This window comes from Ostrea edulis, chromosome 1, assembly GCF_947568905.1.
Source record: "Ostrea edulis chromosome 1, xbOstEdul1.1, whole genome shotgun sequence".
NCBI classification, from domain to species: Eukaryota; Metazoa; Mollusca; class Bivalvia; order Ostreida; family Ostreidae; genus Ostrea; species Ostrea edulis.
Window position 1 is genome coordinate 60,791,838 of NC_079164.1, and position 24,163 is coordinate 60,816,000.

General features: G+C 34.9%; 3 protein-coding genes across 4 annotated transcripts in view; 2 read left to right on the forward strand and 1 right to left on the reverse strand.

Moving 5' to 3' along the window:
• Positions 1-5,016: 5,016 nt before the first annotated feature.
• Positions 5,017-17,167, forward strand: LOC125648861 (ADP-ribosylation factor-like protein 2-binding protein). Of its 2 annotated transcripts, none has more exons than XM_048875883.2 (7): positions 5,017-5,279; positions 11,721-11,775; positions 12,217-12,278; positions 12,667-12,773; positions 12,915-13,000; positions 14,642-14,738; positions 15,848-17,167. In XM_048875883.2, exons 1-7 carry the CDS (start codon positions 5,240-5,242, stop codon positions 16,001-16,003), a joined length of 603 nt encoding a protein of 200 aa, XP_048731840.1. In that variant the 5' UTR covers positions 5,017-5,239; the 3' UTR covers positions 16,004-17,167. The 2 variants fall into 2 exon arrangements, with proteins under 2 accessions (XP_048731840.1, XP_048731850.1); XM_048875893.2 differs by lacking the exon at positions 5,017-5,279 and adding an exon at positions 5,628-5,787.
• LOC125648878 (gamma-glutamylcyclotransferase-like) lies at positions 17,164-21,452 on the reverse strand. Its single transcript, XM_048875905.2, has 4 exons — positions 21,331-21,452; positions 19,641-19,756; positions 18,748-18,893; positions 17,164-17,744 (listed from the first exon to the last, which is right to left on the reverse strand). The coding sequence occupies exons 2-4, from the start codon at positions 19,743-19,745 to the stop codon at positions 17,474-17,476; spliced, it is 522 nt and encodes a 173-aa protein (XP_048731862.2). The 5' UTR covers positions 19,746-19,756; positions 21,331-21,452; the 3' UTR covers positions 17,164-17,473.
• Positions 21,453-22,154: 702 nt separating this feature from the next.
• Positions 22,155-24,163, forward strand: part of LOC125681477 (beta-1-syntrophin-like) — a 31,952-nt gene continuing 29,943 nt past the window's right edge. Inside the window, exons 1-2 of the mRNA XM_056143825.1 lie at positions 22,155-22,618; positions 23,037-23,419. Coding sequence (XP_055999800.1) covers positions 22,159-22,618; positions 23,037-23,419 — 843 coding nt within the window. The 5' untranslated portion in view covers positions 22,155-22,158. The remainder of the gene's footprint in view (positions 22,619-23,036; positions 23,420-24,163) is intronic.

The window sequence follows — 24,163 nt, forward strand, 5'->3', positions numbered from 1 at the left end:
AGAACGGCTCTCCCTTGCCTGTTCTCCTGTAATAGTTAAAATTGTTCCCTGTCTCTTCGCGGAGAGAAGTAGCAATCCCATCCCATACTGTCTTTTTGTTTCCACTAGTCTGTAGTAGATCTGCATTCTTCTTGTAGATGGAAAGAAGCTTTCTTGATTGGTATATACCCCCACTCTAGTCTTCCTTTCTTTTCTGTGTCATCGTTATCTTCGATCCAACCATTTGGAGAGTACTGTGGTGTATGGAGCGCCAAATTACCATAAACTCAAATATAATTGAAAATATCTTCAATTATTTGAAGATATCATCAATTCAATTATTGCTCTCTTTAACTGAATTAATGCGCGCATTAAATCAATTATTGCTCTCATCAAATGAATTAATGCGCGCTTCAATTCAATTATTGCTCTCATCAATTGAATTAATGCGCGCATCAATTGAATTAATGAGAGCAATAATTGATTTAATGCGCGCATTAATTCAATTATTGCTCTCTTCAATTCAATTGATGAGAGCATCAATTGAATTAATGAGAGCAATAATAGATTTGATGCGCGAATTAATTCAATTATTGCTCTCTTCAATTCAATTGATGAGAGCATTAATTTCGTAGAAATATTGCTCGCAATAATTGATTTAGAGCTCGGTATAAATAATTTGATGATCTCTTTAATTCAATTGAAAATATCTTTAATTATTTACAATGCTTTTGTATAAGAAATTATGCGCGCATCAATTCTTTTAAAAAGAGCAACAATTCAATTAAAGAGATCATTAATTCAATTGTGGATATGTTGAATTGAAGATATCTTTAATTATTTAGTTGCTCTCTCTAAAAGAATTATTGCTCTCTTCAAATGAATTAAAGATATCATTAATTCAATTGAAGAGAGCAATAATTGAATTAATGCGCGCATTAAATCCATTATTGCTCTCATCAAATGAATTAATGCGCGCATCAATTCAATTATTGCTCTCATCAATTGATTTAATGCGCGCATTATATCAATTATTGCTCTCTTCAATTGAATTGTAGCGCGCATCAATTCAATTGTTGATATCATTAATTCATTTGAAGAGATCATTAATTCAATTAAAGCGTGCATCAATTCAGCAGAAGAATTAATGCTATCATCAATTCATTTAATGCGCGCAATAATTCAGAATTGAAGATACCATTAATTATTTGAAGAGATCTTTAATTAAATTGTTGCGCGCATCAAATGAAATGATGATATCTTCAAATAATTGAAGATATCTTCAATGATTTGAGTTTATGTTAATTTGGCGCTCCATAGTGGTGCACCTTTATTGTTGCTGCTAGTACTGGGTTCGTTGTTATTTGTTGTAGGTTTGGCAAAATTTAGAGAATATTTGGAGTCATTTTCATTCTTACTGCTAGTAAGTGGGTCCAGTGGTATTTGATGTGCATGATGATGTGGCAGGTTCACGGGCACTTGTTTCACACATGGGCCCGGCCCCTCCTTAATACTTCGACATTACTAAGGTATTCCAAGACAGTTGCCTTGTCTTCTTTTAGTTCAAAAATAATTCGAAATGGCCTTTTCGAAATCTTAAAATAAGAAAAGTTTATCTTAATCATTAATGATTTCTCTAGACCCGCCATATTGAACTTTAATAATGATGACATCACCTACCGAATTACCATCTTTTGATGACCTTATTTTAAACCGAAAGTATACCGATGGCGAACGTTGGTAGCCAACTGCTACCATTAATACCCATTTGCAGTTGTTGGTGACCAAACCTGCCGTCGGGCTCGCAATCTGGTAAACCCTGAACGCACCTATTATCACTAGGCCTATAACGGACTTCTGCTTTACTTTTCATGTTGGGGGGGGGGGGGGGCACATTAATTTTGTATTCTAATTTGATTTAACTTATGTACATTAAGTGATTCCTATTGACTATGCACAGTATATCATATCATTAACTTGTAAATTTTATTTTTCATCTATCTTTTGGATAATCACTCTTTTATGATTTATGTATATGAACTTTGTATGCCCTCTGGGCCGAAAATTGGAAATAAATTACTTACTTACATTTGTTTAATTAATCAGAATAGTGAATTATTGATACATTTCCTTGTTTTACTTATTATATTTGGAAAAATGTTATTCAAAGAAGAGTTACTGCCCATAATTTTGTGCTCTTCATAAAGGAAGGTTTATTATGATACAACAAGTTATTATGGCGTGAAGCAAAGTTAAAAGCTTGTCTGACTAAAGCCAACCCCTGCTAATTCACTTCAGAATTAGTAGGGGCTCCTACTAATTCACTTCAGAATTAGTAGGGGCTCCTACTAATTCACTTCAGAATTAGTAGGGGCTGGATTTAGTCAGACTGGGCCTAAACCTATCCCAGGGGGCATGATTTTTACAAACTTTATTCTGCACTATGTCTGGAAACATTCATATAAATGTAAATTAACTTCTCTGGCCCGATGGTTCTTGTGAGATTTTAAAGCAATACAAGCTGTAACTGACGGTAAATATATTGAAAAATAAAAGAACAAATATTGAACATATTTGTGATTAGAAACTTACAACTTAATAGAATCAGAGTGAATATGAAGCAATAAACCCGTCAAATCAGCAAAAATGCCGATTCATGAATCATTGTCATCCTGTCAGTAATTCCTATTCGTAATCTCCGATGTGCATTGACTTCGGAGGTCACCAATTCGGGGGGGGGGGGGGGGGGGGGGGGGCGAAAGAGAGGCACTGAGCACGTGTCTGATTTGTAAACAATTTAACATGCCAATTTTATAGAAAATTCACTATCAAAATTTCATTTTAGTTGCACACATGCGTACTTATTACTTTCTTACACTTAGTACTTCTTGCCATTCATGAAACGATGTAATATTTTAAACAAACAGAACGTGTAGTTACTCACGTCAGTTTCCATATTTGTATTTGACGTCGGTCTCAGCAACTCGAGTATGTTCGGCAATCATCGTTCCCATGTCCGTATACGACGCAATGGCGGTTTATACGAAACGCTCATTGTAGGTATGCTCTCAAACAATATTCCTTTGTTTATTTTGCTGAATTTTTCTTCAGATCTTAGGGATTATATCAGTTATATATACTGATAGGAGTTAATTGATGCATAATTGGATAGTTGAACAAATGCCTCCAGTTACAGCTTTTATTGTTTCTCTATACAGAATTGTGGCCCTACCCTTCCACCGTATGATTTAGAATATTTTAAGGTGGGTCCTTAGTCCTGGATTTTGAGGGTTTAGGTAGCATTTTTTGGTTTGGAATCAATAAATTAACATTCAGAGTAATGAAAAAAGGCAAAACAGTTAAGGATTTCCATAAATTATTAATTTTCATTACATACACCACTAAAGTCATGTACCCCTATGTAGATTTTTATGAAATTCATTGGAAACAGTTATTTGTTTTTATTTTAATATAAAAACAACAAAATATTTTTTGAATTGCATTTATTTATCGGGAAACATGTCAATAACTAAAACACATGTCATTTTCAATATGTTCATCAAGTTTTAGAATAATATGTGCAAAATTATTGAATTAGCGTTATTCTCCAAAATGTTAAAAAACAAACAAATGTGGACGCACTTTCCTTATAGCATGGTTTACATGTCATTTTTTCTGTTTATATTAGTAGAGTTACATCTGTTATAGTTATTCATGGGAAAAAATCCATACCTTCCTTAATAATTTCAAATCTATAGCTTCCAGATTATGTATACCCCCATCAAAAACTGAAGTATGGCACCATACAGCTGAGCTATTTAAAATCATTTGGGATTAAAATTTTATGTAATTTCATGAAAAGACACAGATGATGATTCCTTATCACCTTGGTAAAATGTTTGTCAAAAATAAAGGAAATCTATTGCATTATGGACTTCATAAATAATTTAATGAGAACAGAGTTATTGTCCTTGGATTCAATATTTTGAAACATATCATTGACTATTCAAATATAACTAAGACTTTTGGCATATTTTATGGCTAACAAGATTTTTTACAATAACTATTGAAAAAGATTCCAACAAAGTTTATCTTCCTGTCATTAAATCATTGATTTTGCAAAATCCAATGATGTCACAGGAGTGTGGAACTAATTAAAGGGGCGTTTTTAGTCAATTTGATGCATGCCGGGACTCTCCCTCTCTCTGTCATGTGGTGTTCCGACTTCTTCGCCCATCTTCATTGAGGAGAAAAAATATTCATGTGTAGCGGTCAGCCGGTTCCGATCGCCGGTGGCCAGATAGCTCAGTTGGTAGAGCACCTGACTAGAGATTTAGGGGACCCGGGTTCGAATCCCGGTCTGGTCCGTTGCATTTTCAAAACAACGATTAATAAAATCCTAAGAACAATTTGCTTAGACCCAATTTTAAGTTGACACCCCCAAATTGTAAGCTGCCTGCCAATCAAACATTTAACAATAGATCTCAGGTGGAGTGACATCTGCAGACAATGTGGTCTGGGGCTACCCCAGAGAGATGTTTTGATAACAATAACAGCCAGTATCTACAGGCATTCTTTAGATCTTGAGGAAGCCCAGTATACCTGAGTTTTGATAGCAATGACCTGTCCACATCTGCTATTTTCTTGTAATTCAATTGTTTTTAAAAAGGCCCCTGAACAATGCAATTTCAATATAATTGTAATTTCCCCCCTCTATATACCTGTACATGTATTATAAATTACACAATCAGAAATCAAACAATAATTTGCACAATAAGTTTTAAAACTTGTAACCTATTGAAATAATTTATGTCATCAATTTATGATACCTCTATATTTATAACAGAAATTATTCATTGAGTCAATGACAGAGAGAGAGAAAGAGGGGTGGGTGTAGAATGTGTCAGCTACCCTTAGGAATACAACCATTATTCAAACACTATGACCACAGAAACTCTGCAGAGGTCCCTGAGTATATCAAAACTATAAAAAAGCATGGACAGGTAGATTTCTGCCATGTTCTGTCTCTGTGTATTTCTTTGAGTGCCATGGGATATAGCAATTAACACCTTGGTAGACCCTGGCCACTCCAGGTAAATAACATCTGTTTAGATTAGGCTCCGCCTACATTTTCACTGACCGTACGGTCATGAGATGGGTCTTTAAAGACTTGAAGGATACATGGATGAACATTTATCCGGGAAACAATCGAACTTGTTCTGAATAATACTAGTTAATTTTCTTCCGGTGAAATGCCAGCATGGCGTCCAATGCAGATAATGCTGGAGACGAAAAACCGGGTATGTAACATTTTCTTTTCCATTGAAACTTTGGTTTTTTTAACGCAGATATTTATTTTACGAACTGTCAGAACTTTTACACAGTCATATCATTTCGAGAACATCCAAATAATCTCAACGAAATATTAGAATTTATTTCATGTTTACATTCGTTTTAAATCATGTGTATAATAATATGATATTCAATATTGTTACTTTCTTAAAAATATAATACCACCAGTGTGTATTTATGTGAGGTACATAAACATCTAATGGTTAATTTATTTTGGTAAAACATGTAAAATAGAAATCATGCTTATATTGATATTCCAGTATTCTCCCTTTGTTGGAGTTGTAAACACACACTGTACGCGCGTGAAACACTTCAGAAAGCTTGTTCAAACAAGACTAGTCGCGAAGGTCAACAATAGAGATCTAGTTAGTAATTATCCTCGAGGATTGAAGGGTTAGGCCTATTTGAAATAGAAAAACTAGAACATCTAGAGATTAAGAATGAGTGTCTGTGTTTGTAAGTATGATTTCATAATTAAACATTGCAATTTAACGTTTTAATAACATGAACATATTTATGATTTAAAACATGTCAGTAGTCAAAATAATTCAACTCATATTCTGATATCATGTAGTTCAATGTTTACAGTTATAATGATTTAATATTGAAATTATGAACTAAAATTATACTAATCTAAAAGTATACTGAATTTGATGAATTGATAGGATCAATCTATACAGTGAAATGTTTTTTTTTCTGCTGTATTAGTCAAAGTATGCATACCGAACTAAAACTTAAAGAAACAATGACATTTCTCCCAAGTTTCAGGAAATGTCCCTGTGTTTTTGAATTATTTCCAACAAAATCATGATATTTCAATTAAAATAAGCATTTATGAAATTTAAATTTTGATATTTCTGACAAAGACATGATATCACAAGCCATTTCATCAAAAGTGGCTTGAATGGGGAAAAAATGCAGTGATGAGTACTGGTGCATTATATAGGCCTAAAAAGACATGGAAGGGAATTAGTGTGTACTGTGTGTAATGACTAGTGATGAAACGATTGTCGCTGACAATCGATTTTCGATCGTTTTAAGCTCTTCAATTCCGATAATCGATTTCAAAGATTTCAGTAATTTTGAACCTCTTACTAAAGATGTGCCACCACTCGATCCTTTTCGGGAACTATCGGATGACGAAATCAGTGTTTTCCCTAAGAACCGGCCGCCGGCCAAATTGACCGTTTCAAACGATTTTCTGGCCGGTTCAAATATAAAAAAAAATCAAAAAATAATATGTTGTCAATTTCAGTGATGTTGATTTACACGATCAATCTTTGCAAAGAAAGTATGCGGAAGCAATTGGTTGACTATAAATATCTTTCATATTTCTTCCTTGTTTATGTTTTTATCGAGAGCTTTTTGAAACGGCGATTTTGATTGGACGATATTTTAAACTCTCACCTTGCGCGTGAGAAGCACATGGCAGTGAAAAATAATGAAGTGGCGAACGAATACATTAGGGCTGTTCCAGAAATGATCAAATGGGGGGGTCGGGCGGCAAATGAATTTTTTTTTGTGTGGGTGGTCATATTTTTTCATATTTTATTTGGTCCGTGGTTGGACTGTTAAAAAAATATTTATTATGGGTAGTGGGTAGTTTCTATTGTTTTATTTTGTGCCACGTGGGTGTTGAGTTTTCAGAATATTTTTATTGTCGCTCTTGTCGTGCTGGTTACAAAACGTCGGAGGGAAAATTGAAAACGTGCTTTCGAAATGCTGCTTTCGAAAGTAACAAAGAACTATTAGAGTTGTCGCTCTTTGCAGCGCATAACTTTCCATTACGACACTCTTCAAATTAGAGGCGCGTTTAGTAGGGTCCCTTTGGACGTGATGGCGGCGAACTCTGTTCTGTAGATTATTACAGTTTACAGTGCATCGATTTTGGGAATATTTTGAAACCAATAGGTATTCCGTTTTCTAATAAAAATAGGCAAACGTTAGTTGATTTATACGAGGGTACCGATGCGTTATATTTATCAGTCAGTGTGATGGTGATATAGAGGCCTCCGGGCGCGGGCTCCATTAGAAGACGAACGATTCGTGGATCGTTTGGACTCCTGATCTTTCCAACATTCCCGCCATAGATGCCTTTGATTGTTGATGTGACATCGTTTCTTCAGAACTACTGTGATACAATGTCGCACAGGCATTACCGCGTCATTGACTAGAATGTTTGTCCCGAAAACCTCGCGAGATTTGTACCGTTTTCATTTTTAAAAATATTTTTGTAGTGGGTCTGGTTAGTTTTTTTTTTTTAGATGGGTCATTGTAAAATGAGTTTATCAATTTGATGGGTCATGGGGTAATTTTTTATTTTTTTTTATGGGTGCTTGGTATATACAAAAGGTGCCTCCCGACCCCCCCCCCCCCCCCCTCATGTATTTATTTCTGGAATAGCCCTTACATGATTTCTTCCAGTCAAAACATCGGAAAGGTGTGTATTTAACACCACTGTGACTAACTTGTCCGAAGTAAAAATGTTCAACCCTTTGGTATATATTTAAAAATGTAGGTTAAAAAGTGGCATATGAACAAGGGTCATTTTGCCCCCTGAAATGCCTCAGAATGCAGGATTTTGCGTCTAATTTTCCAAAATTTCATGGGGGGAATCCCCATACCCCCCTCCCCCGGCCTGTTACAATTCTAAATGGGCCTGTTCAAATGAAATGAATGGAAAACACTGCGAAATAAAGAAACTGATTGGTGAACTACATATGAAATCATGCGAATGGGACATTTTACCAACCAGTGTTCTAAAATCGCATTTACAGGAATTGTTACCACCTATAATTAAACTTGTGAATTTATCACTGAGGCAGGGTGTTTTCCCATCAACATGGAAACAAGCTATCGTTAGGCCTTTGTTAAAGAAGATGGGTCTTGAACTGGAATATGCGAACTATAGACCAGTTAGTAATTTGCCGTTTCTGTCAAAACTTATTGAAAAAGCCGCGCTCTACAGACTAAACCAGCATGTTAACGACCATGAACTCCTTCCAAAAAACCAGTCTGCATATCGCCGTTTTTATTCTTGCGAATCCGCTCTGTTGAGACTCGTGAATGACTTGTTCGATGCAATGGAGAAACGGAAAGTTACGGCTCTCATAGCGATCGATCTCAGTGCCGCGTTTGATACAGTGGATCCTCAAATACTTATTGATGTGCTCAAAAAACAATACGGTGTTACTGACTCGGCTTTGACTTGGGTCGATTCATACGTATGGCCGCGTAGTTGCCGAATGTGCATTAATTCTACGTCATCATCACTGCGTCAGTTACAATGTGATGTTCCGCAGGGGAGCTGCTTAGGTCCATGGTTGTACCTTACGTATGCGGGTACATTGTTCGACGTTATTCCTCCGACATTTTCAGTCTATGGATTTGCGGATGATCATACTGCAAATAAACGGTTTGACCCTACCTCCATTCACAACGAAACCAAAGCCATCTGAGAACTTGAAAAATGTGCTGAAATCAATAACGATTGGATGAATGCAAATAAACTGAAAATGAACACATCAAAGATAGTGATGTACCGATTATCGCCGACTTTCGAATGTCGGTCACTATAACTGAAACGATGTGAATAATTGATTGCCATTTTGAAAATCGAAAATCGCCGACATCAGTAATTTTTTTAAAAAATAATACAAATATTCCTGCCGCGACTTAACTAAAATCCAAAATGGCTGACGAAGCTGAATCATCCGATAAAATTGAATATTGTTTTAATGTCCCTCTTGAGAATCTTTCACTCATATGGAGACATCACCATTGCCAGTGAAGGGCTGCAAAATTTAGGCCTATGCTCGGCGCCTACAGTCTTTGAGCAGGGAGGGATCTTTATCGAGCCACACCTGCTGTGACACGGCCCGGGGCCTCGGATTTTGCCTCTTAATACAACAAGCAAGGGGTATTGAGGCTCTATTCTATACCGGATCCCATAAGAACAACAACAAAAGTCGAGAGATCTATCCCTATTCCGGGAAAACAAAATCGAAAGTATGGGATTATTAACTTTAAATGTCTAATGAGTTTAGACGTCTCCATATGAGTGAAAAATTCCCGAGAGAGACGTTAAACAAGATACAATCAATCAAATGATTTTATTCTAATTAACTTAATATTTAGGGTAAAAAATAAAGTAAATTTAATATATTTATGCCATAAATTTTAAATGAATAAAATTCGATTATTTTTCGATTAATCAGTCGAAAAGGTGCATCCAATTAATCCGATCATCGATTAATAATTTTTTTCCTGATTGCCCATCACTAATCAAAGACCGAATTCATTTTTTTTGGCAGCAGGAGGCAACTGGGTAAATGTAGCACAAAAGTTTTAACATTAATGGTGATGAAATTGAACCAGAACATTATATAAGATACTTAGGTGCATATTTGGATGAAAATCTCAATTTTAAGGAACATATAAAAGGGAAATGCCGAACAGCTATGATCAATTATCTTAGGATTAAAAGTATTCGCAAATATTTGACAAAGGAAGCTACAGAAATTTTGGTTTTATCTTTAGTAATTTCTCATTTGGACTATTGTAATGTGATTTTATATTGCATAGCACAAACTGAAATATGTAAAATGCAAAGAATCCAAACTGATATTAAATCATAAGAAATTTGACAGCTCTAGGGATACTCTCATTGACCTACATTGGTTACCTATCGATTCTAGAATATCATTTAAATTATTGACCTTCATGTATAAGTGTCATGTGGGCGAAGCGCCATTATATTTAACAGAACTTTTAACGAAATAGGTACCAAATAAAAAGTTGTGCTCCGCTCAATCTTCTGAGAGTTGCTACATTGTTCCTTTTAACAGGCGTAAAACTTTCAGTGATAGAAGTTTCGGAATCATTGGTCCGAGACTGTGGAACAGTTAACCGGCTGAAATAAGACAGTCCAAATCTTTACATACTTTTAAAGCCAAATTGAAAACACATTTGTTTAGAGAGTTTTAATGTACATGTTTTTAGTTTAGTATATGTAGAGTGTGTTTGCATGTATATGATTATTGTTTATTCTTTTAAAAAGATTTTTATATTATACATGTACAACGCCATTGAATACTTTGTGTAAAATTAGGCGTTAAATCAAATAAAAACAGTTTCAGTTTAATCGATTGTCGCCTGCACACTAATTAATATCTAATCCGAGATTCATCTGACCGTTAATCCCGCTTTCATTGATAGAATTACAGTTGAAAAACTTTTGTTGTTGAAAAACTGCAGGTATAGGGAGTTTGAGAGATACTGGCAAAATATTTATGATAAATTATGATTGTATTAGTGTATTAAAAAGTTGTGGTTTTTTTTTAACCTAAGATTGTGTTCCATGCTCCACTTTGTTTTATGTGTTCTTTCTTTCTCTTTCTTTATATTTTAATATGAAAATGTCTTTTGCATAAGAATATTGATGGTGTTATTGTGTAGTTAAATTACATATATGTATATAATGTAAAAGTCAAATAAAAAATCAAACAATAAAAAAAAAAATCCCGCTTTTATATCGAGACATGAGCGGGGAAGAGTCAGAGTGGACTCCACATTGAAAAGTGGGAATTCAGTGACACCAGTTAGGGTGTATGTTGTGTGTATCCATAAAACTAAATAGAAATAACCCCAGAAATAATAATTTAACATTTATTAGGCCAATTCAACTTAATTAGTAGATTATCATCCAGGGTCACCAAAAAGTATGGGGCGGGTGGGAGGATTTTATTTTTTAATATTTATTTTCTGAGAAAAATAATGACAAACAAGTTTTTGTCAACAGAAGTGCATCATTTAATGCCAGATGGATATCAATCTATGCTTATTTCACAGATGAATTCCAGGTTAAGCTTTAATTACAAACACAGAAGGATACCAAACTTCTTCAAGATATGAAGAACATTTATCCCTTCCTTTCACTTATGCCCGTAAGAACGTAAGGAATTTCTATTTTCTTCACGTGGTTTTTCACGTTGCTATACCGGAAATGTAAACAAGAAGTGTAAATACTGGAGTCGGAAATGAAAATTTTCCAGAAATCGCAAGTTTTGCAAAATAAAAAAATTCCAGGTGAGCCGATTTTTGAGGGGCGGGCGGGGATGATAATCTATCAGTTGAATTGGCCTTAACTACTGTACGTGTAAATACCGATTATGACTGATTATTGATTATGAAATTTTTCCGATTTTTCAACACTAGTAATGACTAATCTTCATATACGACTCGTAAAATTGGTGGGGGTTTCAAAATATCCGCCTCACTCCATATGAAATATACTGACTGAGTAATAGGTCATCTACACATGTCACTTTGTAACTAAAAATGGGCTAAAACATTCATCTGTTTATATCATTGCTACCAATATGTTACAGATGGAATAGAAGCAATGGAATTTGCTTTTGCTGAAGAGGACTTGGCCATCTCCAGGTAAATACATTTATATGATGTAAACGCAGGTATTAAGGAGATATACTACATCATCTTAATGGTTTACTTCCTTATCAAACATGAATGAAAATGTAAATTTAGCAATATTTGTGTATTTCTTTTAGATTTAATTGCATTGCTGAGTAGCTCAGTAGGTTAGAGTGTCAACTGCTGAACTGTAGATTGCAGGTTCAAGCACAGCAAGGGTTCTAAAAAAAAATTCAGATTGCTTTCTACTAAAACTGCATTTTTGACTAAATAATTTAAATTAGAAAGTTTTCAATTTGAAAATGTTGTACATATCCTCCACTTTTCATTCATATCAAAGTTCTCTGGTGTAGTATTCCCGATCCTTAAACGAAAAAATTATTCAATACAAAATCAATCATGTAATTACTTAAAGTGAATAATTTTAACTTTCTTAAATGGTTTGTTTTACAGTTCCAATGCCATAGATACTAAGTTTGACGAGGCTGTGGGTCATATTGAAGATATCATAATGGGTATGTGTGATGTCCTAGTGTGTATTTTATATAATGGGTGTGTGTGATGTCCTAGTGTGTATTTTATATTTTATATAATGGGTATGTGTGATGTTCTAGTGTGTATTTTATATAATGGGTGTGTGTGATGTCCTAGTGTGTATTTTATATAATGGGTATGTGTGATGTCCTAGTGTGTATTTTAACAAATCTTTATATTGTCATAGGTAGCACTGTTACAGTATATTTGTTTTCCCTGGTATTAGCTCCAGGTCAGCAAGTCTTGTAGAAAATGCTATGGCTATAAATTTATATATATATACTTGTATGTGTGAAAATTTTGCTATATAATCAAAACTGATTTATTCAAAACAAAAGTTAATATATCATCTTAATATTCTGTTTGCAGAAGATGAATTTCAGACTTTACAGAATAATTTTATGGAAAAGTATTACCTTGAATTTGAGGACACAGAAGAAAACAAATTCTGTTACACAGATATACACAGAGAATATGTAAGTTTGGCTTAAAGTGCAGGTTGAGACTGAATGGATGAATGTTACTATTGTACCAGAGAAGTTTATAAATCAAACAATTGTTGGAGATGGAAATATGTTGTGGTTGTACTGGAACAGTTCTTCTTTGAATTTAAACAGATAGAGCTGATAGAAAAATATCTTGAAGAAGAATTGTCCAAAAGGATAGAAAATTTTTCCATGGGAGAGTTTACCAAAGTGATTATGTAGGTATTTTGTGATTATTATTAGCTCACCTGAGCTGAAAGCTCAAATGAGCTTTTCTGATCGCTTTTGTCTGCCGTCTGTAAGCAAAGGACTACATAAAATTAACAAAACTGACTTGAAGCAGGTCAGGGACCTGAGAGTATGGGAGAGATTTGGCTCGCCAGTTTACAAAAGGGAAAACAGTGTAAGAAACATTCGATAAGACAAAAATTATTTGCAAGTTGTGCGATGCCCACATGAAATATAATGGAACTGAGTGATATTTTTTCTGTTTTGTTTTAAACTGAATAAATTTGAAATCCTTTTTTCTAGTTGGCCGGGTAGCACAACATACAAACAGATTATAGAATGGTGGGCGGGCGTCCCTGTTATACAGTATCTACTTTGTGTAATCAACTCCTCTCACACCTCTAACTTGACGTTCCTCAAACTTTGTACTGTTGTTATGGATACATTGAAGATGTGCATGTGCCTTTCTGAAAGTGATCAGACATTTTTCAAAAAATTTACATGTACAGTGAAACTTCCCCAAACTGGTCCCTTAGAAAACCGGTTCTCCCTGCATATCGGCCGATTTTCAAAGTCCCGGCAGAAATCTTACCATTTCCCTACAAAGAAAGTCTTACAAAACTGACCACCTCTGAAAACCGGACATGGAAACTTTTTAAAGTACATGTGTTAACAAACATGTGTAATTTACCCTTATAATACTGCCCTCTTTTTAAAGATGAGAAAATTTTGGCCAGAGGGTGTTGATCACCCAAGTGTGCAAATGGACTGACCTACTGACCAGGTGGGAAATTATCAACTGGAGGTGTGAAAAACACCTGTGGCTGCTATAATTTCTATTGTTTACCTGTGCTGTCAAGGGTGTTAAGCGACACTTGACCAATCCAAGTAACCCCTCCAAATTCTGTACAGAGTATAAAAAACAGTTCAGAACATATTGAATGAATACAGTGTCAAACACCATATTTTTGCACCATACTGTTGTGTGGATATAAGCGGTTGTTAATTAAGAACAAAGCCATGACTGTTAATGATAATCATAAAAAGATAAATTGATTTTCTTGATTTCCATAGATTTTTCTGTACTTTTCAAAAATTTGTTAATGATATAAGCGATGGATGTAAACATAGTTTTTATAGGTAAGAGGAATATTTCTTGTAATAATTACCGGTAGGTACAAGGGGACTAATTTGATCTCCACCGATAATTGATTATAGATCACTGAATCAAAGTGAACAGTACATACTTAGTGAAAATTGAGATAAAACATAAAATTCTTTGTAAACTGGCCACTCCTCTACACCGGCCGTATTTTCTAGTCCAAGAGCTGGCCGTTTAGAGAAGTTTCACTGTAATATTTTGAAATTGAAAAGTTTCAAATTTACCTTATTCAGTTTAAAAATGCAGCTTTACATGTAATACATGTATAAAGTTATCTTTAAAAAATTCAAAATCCCTGCTGGACTCAAACCTGAGATCTACAGACCAGCTGTCAGCACGTTAACTGGTGATTAGACTTAAAATGAATACACACATATTGCTGATTTTAAATTTTCATTCATATTTTATAAGGAAGTCAGCCATTATGACAATGTGGTATACCACTTTAAAATTGTGTCCTTTTTTTAAGGGAACGCAAAAATGAGCTTGAGGGTGAAATCTTTGAGATGCTGCTTACCTTTAGTGACTTTGTAGCTTTCAAGGAAATGTTCCTGGACTACAGAGCTGTAAGTTTCAATCAATGTTTCTCAGTTTCAAATGTTCAATTTTCTTATCTTTCAGAAATTGTATTCATATGCAGTAAAACAATTATCAAGATATAATGAACAGAGATGATTACATTGATATAAAAGCAGTTCATTTAATAATCAGATTTTTTATTACTTTGGTATACCCAATCATTATTACATGTACTTTAAGGATGTTTGCAATTACTTTTTATACGCCTGTCTTTAAACGGGACATATCAATTATGGTACAGCGATGTCTGTACATCCGTCTGTTCGAAGTTTTCCGTTTCCATTTTCATCTCAAGCTGAGCTTCTTTGTAGGTCACTCTAGATCCATTTTTGCTAGCCTAGGGTTTAGGATCATAAAACCTTGGCAAGCAAAGATGCTCTAGATCATGTTGCAATTTTGATCCATTTCAACCTCTTTTGCAGGAGTTTTGCCCCTTTATTTGAAAGTTAATGTTATATGGAGGATACATAATTTGACTAACTTTTCCCACAATTCTCAAGTGAGGACCATCTTGTTTTACGTAGAATATTTGTACTTAGTATGGCCATTGAAGATGTGCATGTGGCAAAGATTTTGATTTTCTTAATTTTTTTTTAAAAATTGTTGAACTAGAAAAAAAATGTTGAGCTTAGTCAGTTTTGAGGAAATACATTTTATTATGAAGTGTTACTTAAAGTAGAGGTACATGGTTTGTCCTTTGAACTCCTCTCACAGTTTTAATGTGAGAGCCTTTGTAAACAACTTGAAGATTTGCATACAATTTTCTAATTTTCTTTGACATTTGAAATATTTACAGGTTGTTGAACTTGGTCAAAATTTTGGGAAATTTTTTTCACACGTTTGTCTGTCTACCTCCTGTCACAATTTTTAAGCTAGGACCTTTTATTCATACTATGCAAAGAAAGTATCTCACAGCCTGATGATGGCTGATACTACCTCCAATAAACACCCTACATAAGCTTGTCATGGGCGTATTATGTACTGTTCCCGGTACTCTTGTTGACATCGTCTCTCGTTCTCTGCTAGTTTACAGTTTTACACAGTGATTGTTTACAGATACATTTTTTTTTTAAATTTAAAAAATCCTTTTGATCAGGAGAAAGAAGGTCGTAACGTAGACCTGAGTATGGGAATCACTGTCACCTCCCTGCAGGGTGGTCCAGACGACGAGGACGATGACATGGAGGACCACGATATGCACTTCCCTGGAGGCTTATCATTAACAGGACATTCGTTTGCCCCACATCACTGATACTTGCAGTCTTTTAGATCTCTTTTTAAATTTTAAATTATGTTGCCAACATGTGTCAGTATCAAAGTTTATCCAATTCACAATTCTGTACCTCTACCTCCGTCCAATGTTATGTAAAGTTTTTATTTTAAAGCAGCCCCCCCCCCCCCCCCCCTCAAATTGTTGCTTTTAAACAATTGATGTATCTATTCTACACAGTGCATGTTTAATTACGAATTCTGTGTGCACTTCAGCAAGGTACATGTGCATATTCCAGTTAATTTGGCATTGCTTGTAATAGTCTGTGCTAAATAGTGTTTGTATTGTAAAAGTGAAGATTTCATATGTTGTACTTTACATTGCACCAAACTTGTAACATTTTGTAGAATCTTAAAAGTTTAAAATGTGTTCAGACAAATATTGCTTTGTAATAGAAAATATCCGCACATGAAATCAGTGGATTATCAGGTGCAATCAATTTTATGAATACCAACCAAATACAATGTATAATGAAATGCAACTTTGTCCCTTTTACCCTATGAAATGTTGTATTTATTCAAAGGTGATATCCGTCCGGACATATATAGTGTATTGCATAGAAATATAAATGTTTATTGGTCCCTCACCAAAAATGTTTGAAATTCTTACAATGAAATTTATAACTAACATTGGTTAGTGCACTGTTTATATTTCTTTTAGTTTCACAACCCTTTTAAAAATGGTGGAACTACAATCAGCATGTGCTGTCAAAAAAGACAGTGCTTGGGTGCTTTGTAATGAAGCCACACAGTGGCAGTATTTGATACATGTTTAATGGAGAGAAACTGAGAGCTCTTCTTGTCTGAAGTTGTAAAATCTGTTGTTGGAAATGATTTTGTTGTATGAAATATGTATTTCTTTATGCACAAAAATTGTTATCTTTGTACATCAAAAAGTAGCTTATATACAAATTTTCCATTTATTCTTATCAGTTATTTACTGCTTTTGAAAAAAAAAATTGTGTTGCAGAAAGGAAGAGATGATAATACTAGATTCTGTATGAGAGAGAATTTGTGAAAGATTTGAATGATGAGAAATGGAGATGATGCTTTGTGTGTGTGTGTGAACACTGTTTGTTTCTTTGGAAAAAAAAGTATTTATTTATATTGGAAACTGTCTTGATATTAAAAACATCACATCTATAAATTGTACTGAATTTATGTTTTCAACCTCCATTCCATATTGTTGACACAGCACTGCAGTCAGAATGGGTATACAGAATTTTTCTTTTTTTTTTTGAGTGGGTTTTACACTAGTAATATATATTTATATAAAAATAAGTTGTCATCATAATATTTACCATATATACCGGGGATAGTTTGAAAAGTCCAGGAAAGTCTCAAGCATGACATTGGATTTTTCCTTGCATGTACAGAATTAAAAGTTTTTCTAACTATTATGAACTTGAAAGGGAATTCATGACAGCATTATACACAGGAATTCATGACAGCATTATACACAGGAATTCATGACAGCATTATACACAGGGATGACACCAGAATACCCATTGTCCTCTATATTCTGGAGGAATTCTATGTAGGTCTGAGGAATGTGGTTCTGCTGAGCTCCCTTCACTAATACATCTTTGTAGTGTGGAGATGGCCGGTTGTCAAATTTGTCGGTGATGTAGGATTTCTGCATGACATAGGTTCGACAGTCGCTGTACGTCTTGTTGTCAGGAGTTATAATGTCCACACTTATGGCATCATATATTCCTTCTTGTCTGAAAATTAATGACATTTGTCACAGAGCATATGCATTCTCCTTAATATATGTACAGTGAACTATAGAATTTTTCAAAATATCTGCAAGATTTAGGTTGAGTTGAGTTACAATATTTATGGTACACCACCGTAAAATCAAAGCTTTAAGAAACATCTGCATTTTCTGACTCGGAGGAAATGTATAGTCAAATGTGGTTATACACATTTATAATAAACTAAATCAATGTTTCAACAAAGTAAATTTTCTTTCCTGTGAGTAAAATGAAAAAGGATGAGAAGTTTCTGAATGTCCCTGGTGCTTCGAAATTCCGTTAACGTCATACCACATAGGGGATCATATGAGATGTGTGTTGTGCATGTCCAAATCGGTGTTAGACATGTAATAATATGATGATGGAAAAAACATACTTTGATAATGTGCTCAGTAATGATGTTTGACTATTTCTGCATAATAAATGGTGGAAGTGTTTAGGTTTTCTACTTATTGTTTTCTTATAGTGAATTTTAGAATTCACTTTATTCAGCGTCTCATATGATCCCGGAAGTGTTATGACTTAACAGAATCCCCCAACTAAACGAGTCTTACCTTGGTTATTAAAAGCGAAGTTTGGTAGGGATTCTGTGAGTCATATAATCACTAAAGGGATCAGATGCCCACCGCTTGGGTCTGAGGATTAATTTCCCTCCCTGATTCCTTTTTATTGGTGGTGACTTCATACTTGTGTCACTTTGATTGGATGCTTAAACACTAATTTGGACATGTGCAACACGCATCTTATCTGATCCCTTCAGTGGTTATATGACTTACAGAATCCCTACCAAACTTCACCTTTAATAACCAAGGTAAGACTCGTTTAGTTGGGGGATTAACCATGATAACCGGAATTTACCGCATAAAGATCATAAAACCTTGACTGAATGATTAATAAACCTGGAATCAAGATGTAACAATGTGGTATGAGCAGGAATTGTAACTGTTTTTAGAGAGTGTACAATATATACCTGTCCAGACTAGCTTTATCCCTTTCATCCAGCTGCCATATAACTCCCCATACTGAACCCTCAGGGTGGGGTTCAATGGTTGCAGCAGCCCCACGCCAGCGCGACTTTTGTGGGTCAGCAGGGGATTTGAAAATCAGTCTAAAATTCTGTAAAATTTCAGAATATTAGATGGTATTGCAAAGAAGTAAAATGTAATTGAAGCTACATCAGTATCATGTTACACAGTTTGAAGCTACATCAGTATCATGTTACACAGTTTGAAGCTACATCAGTATCATGTTACACAGTTTGAAGCTACATCAGTATCATGTTACACAGTTTGAAGCTACATCAGTATCATGTTACACGGTTTTAAGGTAGCTTCACCTTCGTGTGACTTGTCAATATCAATTGTTACAGTAATTATTCATTCTAGAAATAAATTAGCGCTGCGCGGCTTTTGTTTCTCTTTTGACTTCGTACTAAATCGATTAATGAATTTGTGATGAATTCAGCTGTGGGTCATCGTCAGGTGAGAGATGTGGCCCACGCGCCTCTTGTTAAGACAGATGTGAGATACGCGCCTCTTGTTAGACAGATGTGAGACGTGGCCCACGCGCCTCTTGTTAACTAGTCAGAGGAGATGCATGACCCACGCGCCCCTTGTTAACTAGTCAGATGAGATACACGGCCCACGCGCCTCTTGTTAACTAGTCAGATGAGATACACGGCCCACGCGCCTCTTGTTAATCAGGTGAGAGACGTGGCCCACGCGCCTTTTGTTAGTCAGGTGTCTCACGCACCTCTTGTTAAAGACAGCAAACGTGAATTACTTTGAACTTGACCAAATTCAGAGGTGAAAAATGTCTAACCATACAAATTTATCAGCCATTGATACAATGATTACGGCACACCTGTAATTTTCCTACGTCTTGGAATTCAGCTGATGGATTCTGTAGAGTCAATCGCTGACGTAGCAGATTGCTCCCATAAGCGAAGTAGAAAAAAGTTCTTTCCATTCTGCCAGTACCTAAAATATGAAAAGTACACCGCTGTATGTATGATTGAAAACAAATACATATTTTTCCTCTTTCTAAACATCATCCGTTTCCGATCAGATCACTTGATTAGGTCATCCATTCATGTCTCTTATAATGAGAAAATATGTGGGTGCCCATTCTCAGTGGCAGACTTAGAGGGGGCCGGTCCATTTTGAAATACACATATTCTTTAATCTAAAAACCTTTGAAATACTGATCCTTAAATTAAAATTTTCAGAGACAAGTCCCACAATCCGCCTATAGAGACCATATACCATTATGCTTCCTGTAAACTAATTAAGATTTTTCTGAGGACAAGCCCATGAAATACCTCAGGTTGTAGGTGTCAACGCTACTCGAATTCACCATTCTAAATTTTCCATTTTACTCCTTATAATTTTTTTTAAAACTCAGTACAACCCCAACCCCCCGGAGGAATTAATGCCTTCTCACTCACATCTTGCGCTCCTATAGTGAATTCCATCCTTCGCCGGTGAATTAAGGCGTGAGTTCAGCCGAGTAGCTGCAGAACTGTAGCTACTGTAACTGAAAAAATATTCAGAGAGCTAAAGTTCTGCAGCTATTTAGCCGAGCTGAATGGAGATTAGGGACAGGAGAGAGAGAGAGAGAGAGAGAGAGAGAGAGAGAGATTAATCATTTGACAGAAGTTGTGGGGACAGAAAGTACATGTACACTATGAGGACAAAATTCTGTCCTCCCCTTAAACGTGATCCACAGCATGTGGAAGATATAGATACAAAATATTAGCTTTGTGAGGACAAGTGGTGTGGGGACATGTTCTCACTACTACTCTCTCTCAAAACCATTTTCTTCACAATTCGAAAGCGAGTATTAGATCAACTTTTATAGGTGTTCCTATAACAAGAACATATCCGTGTATTCTCTTCTAGACATTGTGAGGACGTCCTCACTAAACAGGTTTCATAGTCACTCTTCGTTATCTTCACCTTTCATAGAGAATACTGAGATGTGAAAAATACTTGTAAGTACACGAGACAACAATTAAGTAAAACAGAAATTAAAAAATATGCAAAATGCAGCACTTTAAACAACAATTTAGAAAGAAAAAATAAGAAAATAATGAGATTTGTAACTTCTTTAGACAAATTACCGAACAAACATGACAAAGTAAACAAAGGTTTCTCAGGAGCTTGAATCCCTCAGCTGATATATAACTGGAGAGACAAATTTTAAGTGATGACTTTGAAGAACACAAGATATTTTTTAAAATGAAGTAAAAATGTTGTTTAATCATACATATTTATTAGATAGGACACAGACCTTTTAATTACATATGATATAGGACAGCAACATTTTTTGTATTTTTAGAAGATAGGACATAGTGTTTTTAAAAAATGGAAATATGGAATGCACCGGTCCCAACCCCACAATAAATATTGACCGGTCCCTTAATTTGATGCGCGCAATAATTCAGAATCAAATGAATTGATATCTTCAAATAATTGAAGATATCTTCAATTATTTGAGTTTATGTTAATTTGGCACTACATATATCGTCGACTGCCCTATTTCGGTGACTGACCAGAATCGGTGACCTTTTGTTCACGTGTGCGCGTTGTCGTTTCCGGGTGTTGATTTCGTCATCAATTTCGCCGTAATGTTTGCAAACATACACAGAACACGTCTTCAATTTTTTCCCGAAAATGAACCACTAGAAGGAGAGTATGCAAAAAATCAAGAAGAGTGCTCATTTACTTTTTCAAGCAAACCTTCAAATTAATATAAAGTAGAATCTAATACCAAAACTCTAGAAATCTACACTATGTTATTTTATTAATTGACGTTTAGTTGCACATTCCTCCTGTATATGCGTTTTTACAGTAACAAACTCTTGGCAAGCCTATATCAACAAAGTGACATGGTTTTTGTTACGAAAATATATTCAATCAACGTACCAATGGATTTGGAATTTTTGGATGAAAGTAAAGGAATTTAATTACACATGTACTTTAAAGGTAGGCGTATTGTTTATTTATTTAATTCAAGCAGTTTATCACTAAGGTCATCGAAACTGGTCAGTCGACGATATTTCATATAGATTTCAGGGGCGCGTTTTACAAAGGAACTTACGACTTACGACAAACTTTACATACTGGAATTTTCCGGTTTATTGTAAGGTCATTCACTCCAAATGCAAAATATTTCTTTAAATTGTTGAAAATTCAGCCTCAGAAAAGTTTTGCTTTATTCACTTAAAGTAATAACTGTGTAATACAATCTAAGACTTGCGACTTTGTCGTAGGTTATTTTGTAAAACGGGCCCCAGGTTCTTTGTAATAGTCTTGGTTTGATATTTCCCGCCAACATGTCTTAAAGGTCATGTGACAATTATGTTTAGTCACGTGATACGATGGTTGTCAAAATGGCGACAGTTTCGCCAAGAACGGGGTCTTTTGAGGTATATATTCGTCAGCAGTGGTGTAAGGTGTTCGTGACTTTGAATGAAGACAACGTTACGCTAGCATTGGATGAAAATGTAAATAACTCTTTACCCCTGAATATCAGCACGGATAGTTCGACTACTAGTACCAAACAAGATCAGCTACCTGAATCCATTGCCGGCCAAAAGCGACTTGTGAGAGTAATTAAAGAAGAGCAAAATGGACTTGGTATTAGCATCAAAGGAGGCAAAGAAAATAAAATGCCAATACTCATTAGTAAAATCTTTAAAGGAATGGCAGCAGATAAAACAGAAAAGTTGTATGTCGGTGATGCCATTTTATCGGTCAATGGCGAAGACCTTCGAGAGGCAACCCATGACGAAGCAGTAAGAGCTCTCAAAAAAGCCAAGAAAATTGTAGAACTCGAAGGTATACATTAAAGACTGACTTTTTAAACAAACTGGTGTAAATTTAATGAGATAGATATACGAAATGGGTTCAATTTTTGGTCATATAAACATCACCACATGCTTACCCGTGATCGGCATGGAGATTGAGTATATCAGGGGTGGATCTATGACTATGAGTTTATAAGACTGGTGTGAAAATATTAACTTTGTAATTAACATTTAATTATACTTTGATTAAGAATATACTAAACTTGTTATCGAGGAATGGGTGTGCTGTTGTATGCATTTTTAACGTGGATTTTCATTCATATTGAGTTATCCCCCCCTTTTTTTTTTTTTTATATTTTCAACGTTTTGCAGTTCTTTTTGGGGAAACAACAGAATATGAACATAACAACTGGATAAGTAATAAAAAATTTTAATTATTGATTTTGCAGTTAAATACATCACAGATTTCAGTCCCTGTTTTCGCAAGATCTCAGCTTTAAATGAATTAGGATGGGGGAGTCAGGAGGCCCAGAGGGATGCAGCCCGAGCCAACTGGACGGAAACAAAAACAATACCACTAAAACTGTGCTACCTGTGTAGAAATCTTAGCATGTCTGACCCAGAAAAACGTACCATTGAATTACATTCACCAGATGGAAAGTCTACTTGCATTATAAGGTTTCCAGATGCAGCTATTGCCAGTGACTGGTTTAATGCCATTCATTCAAATGTTACATTATTACTAAGCCAGTGTATTGTGGAGGCCAATCAGGTCATGTCCTCAGCTCCAAACTCAAGAGAAATTAAGCATATTGGTTGGCTCTCAGAACAGGTTTGTGATATGACATATGGAATGTAGATGTACAAAAATACTGCTGCATGCATGTAAATTTGCATTATGCACAGTTATGATTATAATTTATGAGATTCTGGAGGGGAAAAAAAATCACTTTATTAAGCTATGATTACCCATATTGATAATCGCTGTTCATAAAATATTTGTAGATTTAGACTGACAATATATATGCTTGACTTTGATTCTCTATTAAGGATACACACTAAGAACAAAAAATGGTATGCATTGATAGGTATATACTCTGTACTTTTTTCTTGCCACCATTTGGTTATAAACATCATGAATAAGACATTCAGTTGAACATCAGTATCTCGAACATTGATATCTGGAATACCATAGATATGTCGAAGTGATTAAGATGTCCTAAACACTTATTCTTTAAGTATTTTGCCCTCGATATCTGAAATCCTTGGATATCTCTTGGTTTTTTCTTGGTTCCATTGAGTTCGAGATAACGAGGTTTGATTGTATTTGATTCAATCATTGTTAAAAAATTGAAGTCTACATATAACTTGTAAGATAGTAAAAATCAGGGTTTTGAATTTTTCTGTATTATGCAACATAACTTTAAATATTTTCATCTTTTCATCTTCTGTTAGTGAAGTTACAATTTGTTATTATTTACAACATGAAAATATTTATGGTGATTAATATTTATTTGGTATGAACATGCATGGTTTTTGCATTATCATTAAATCAGGACAGTGTTTGTTTATCAAA

Coding starts and splice junctions, on each gene's coding strand:
- LOC125648861 (XM_048875883.2), top strand. CDS start 5,240: ATGGCGTCCAATGCAGATAATGCTGGAGACGAAAAACCGG. Junction 11,776..12,216: donor GAGGACTTGGCCATCTCCAG/GTAAATACATTT, acceptor TTTGTTTTACAG/TTCCAATGCCATAGATACTA. Junction 13,001..14,641: donor GAGTTTACCAAAGTGATTAT/GTAGGTATTTTG, acceptor CCTTTTTTTAAG/GGAACGCAAAAATGAGCTTG.
- LOC125648878 (XM_048875905.2), bottom strand. CDS start 19,745: ATGGAAAGAACTTTTTTCTACTTCGCTTATGGGAGCAATCTGCTACGT. Junction 18,894..19,640: donor AAGACGTAGGAAAATTACAG/GTGTGCCGTAAT, acceptor GAAATTTTACAG/AATTTTAGACTGATTTTCAA. Junction 17,745..18,747: donor GATAAAGCTAGTCTGGACAG/GTATATATTGTA, acceptor ATTAATTTTCAG/ACAAGAAGGAATATATGATG.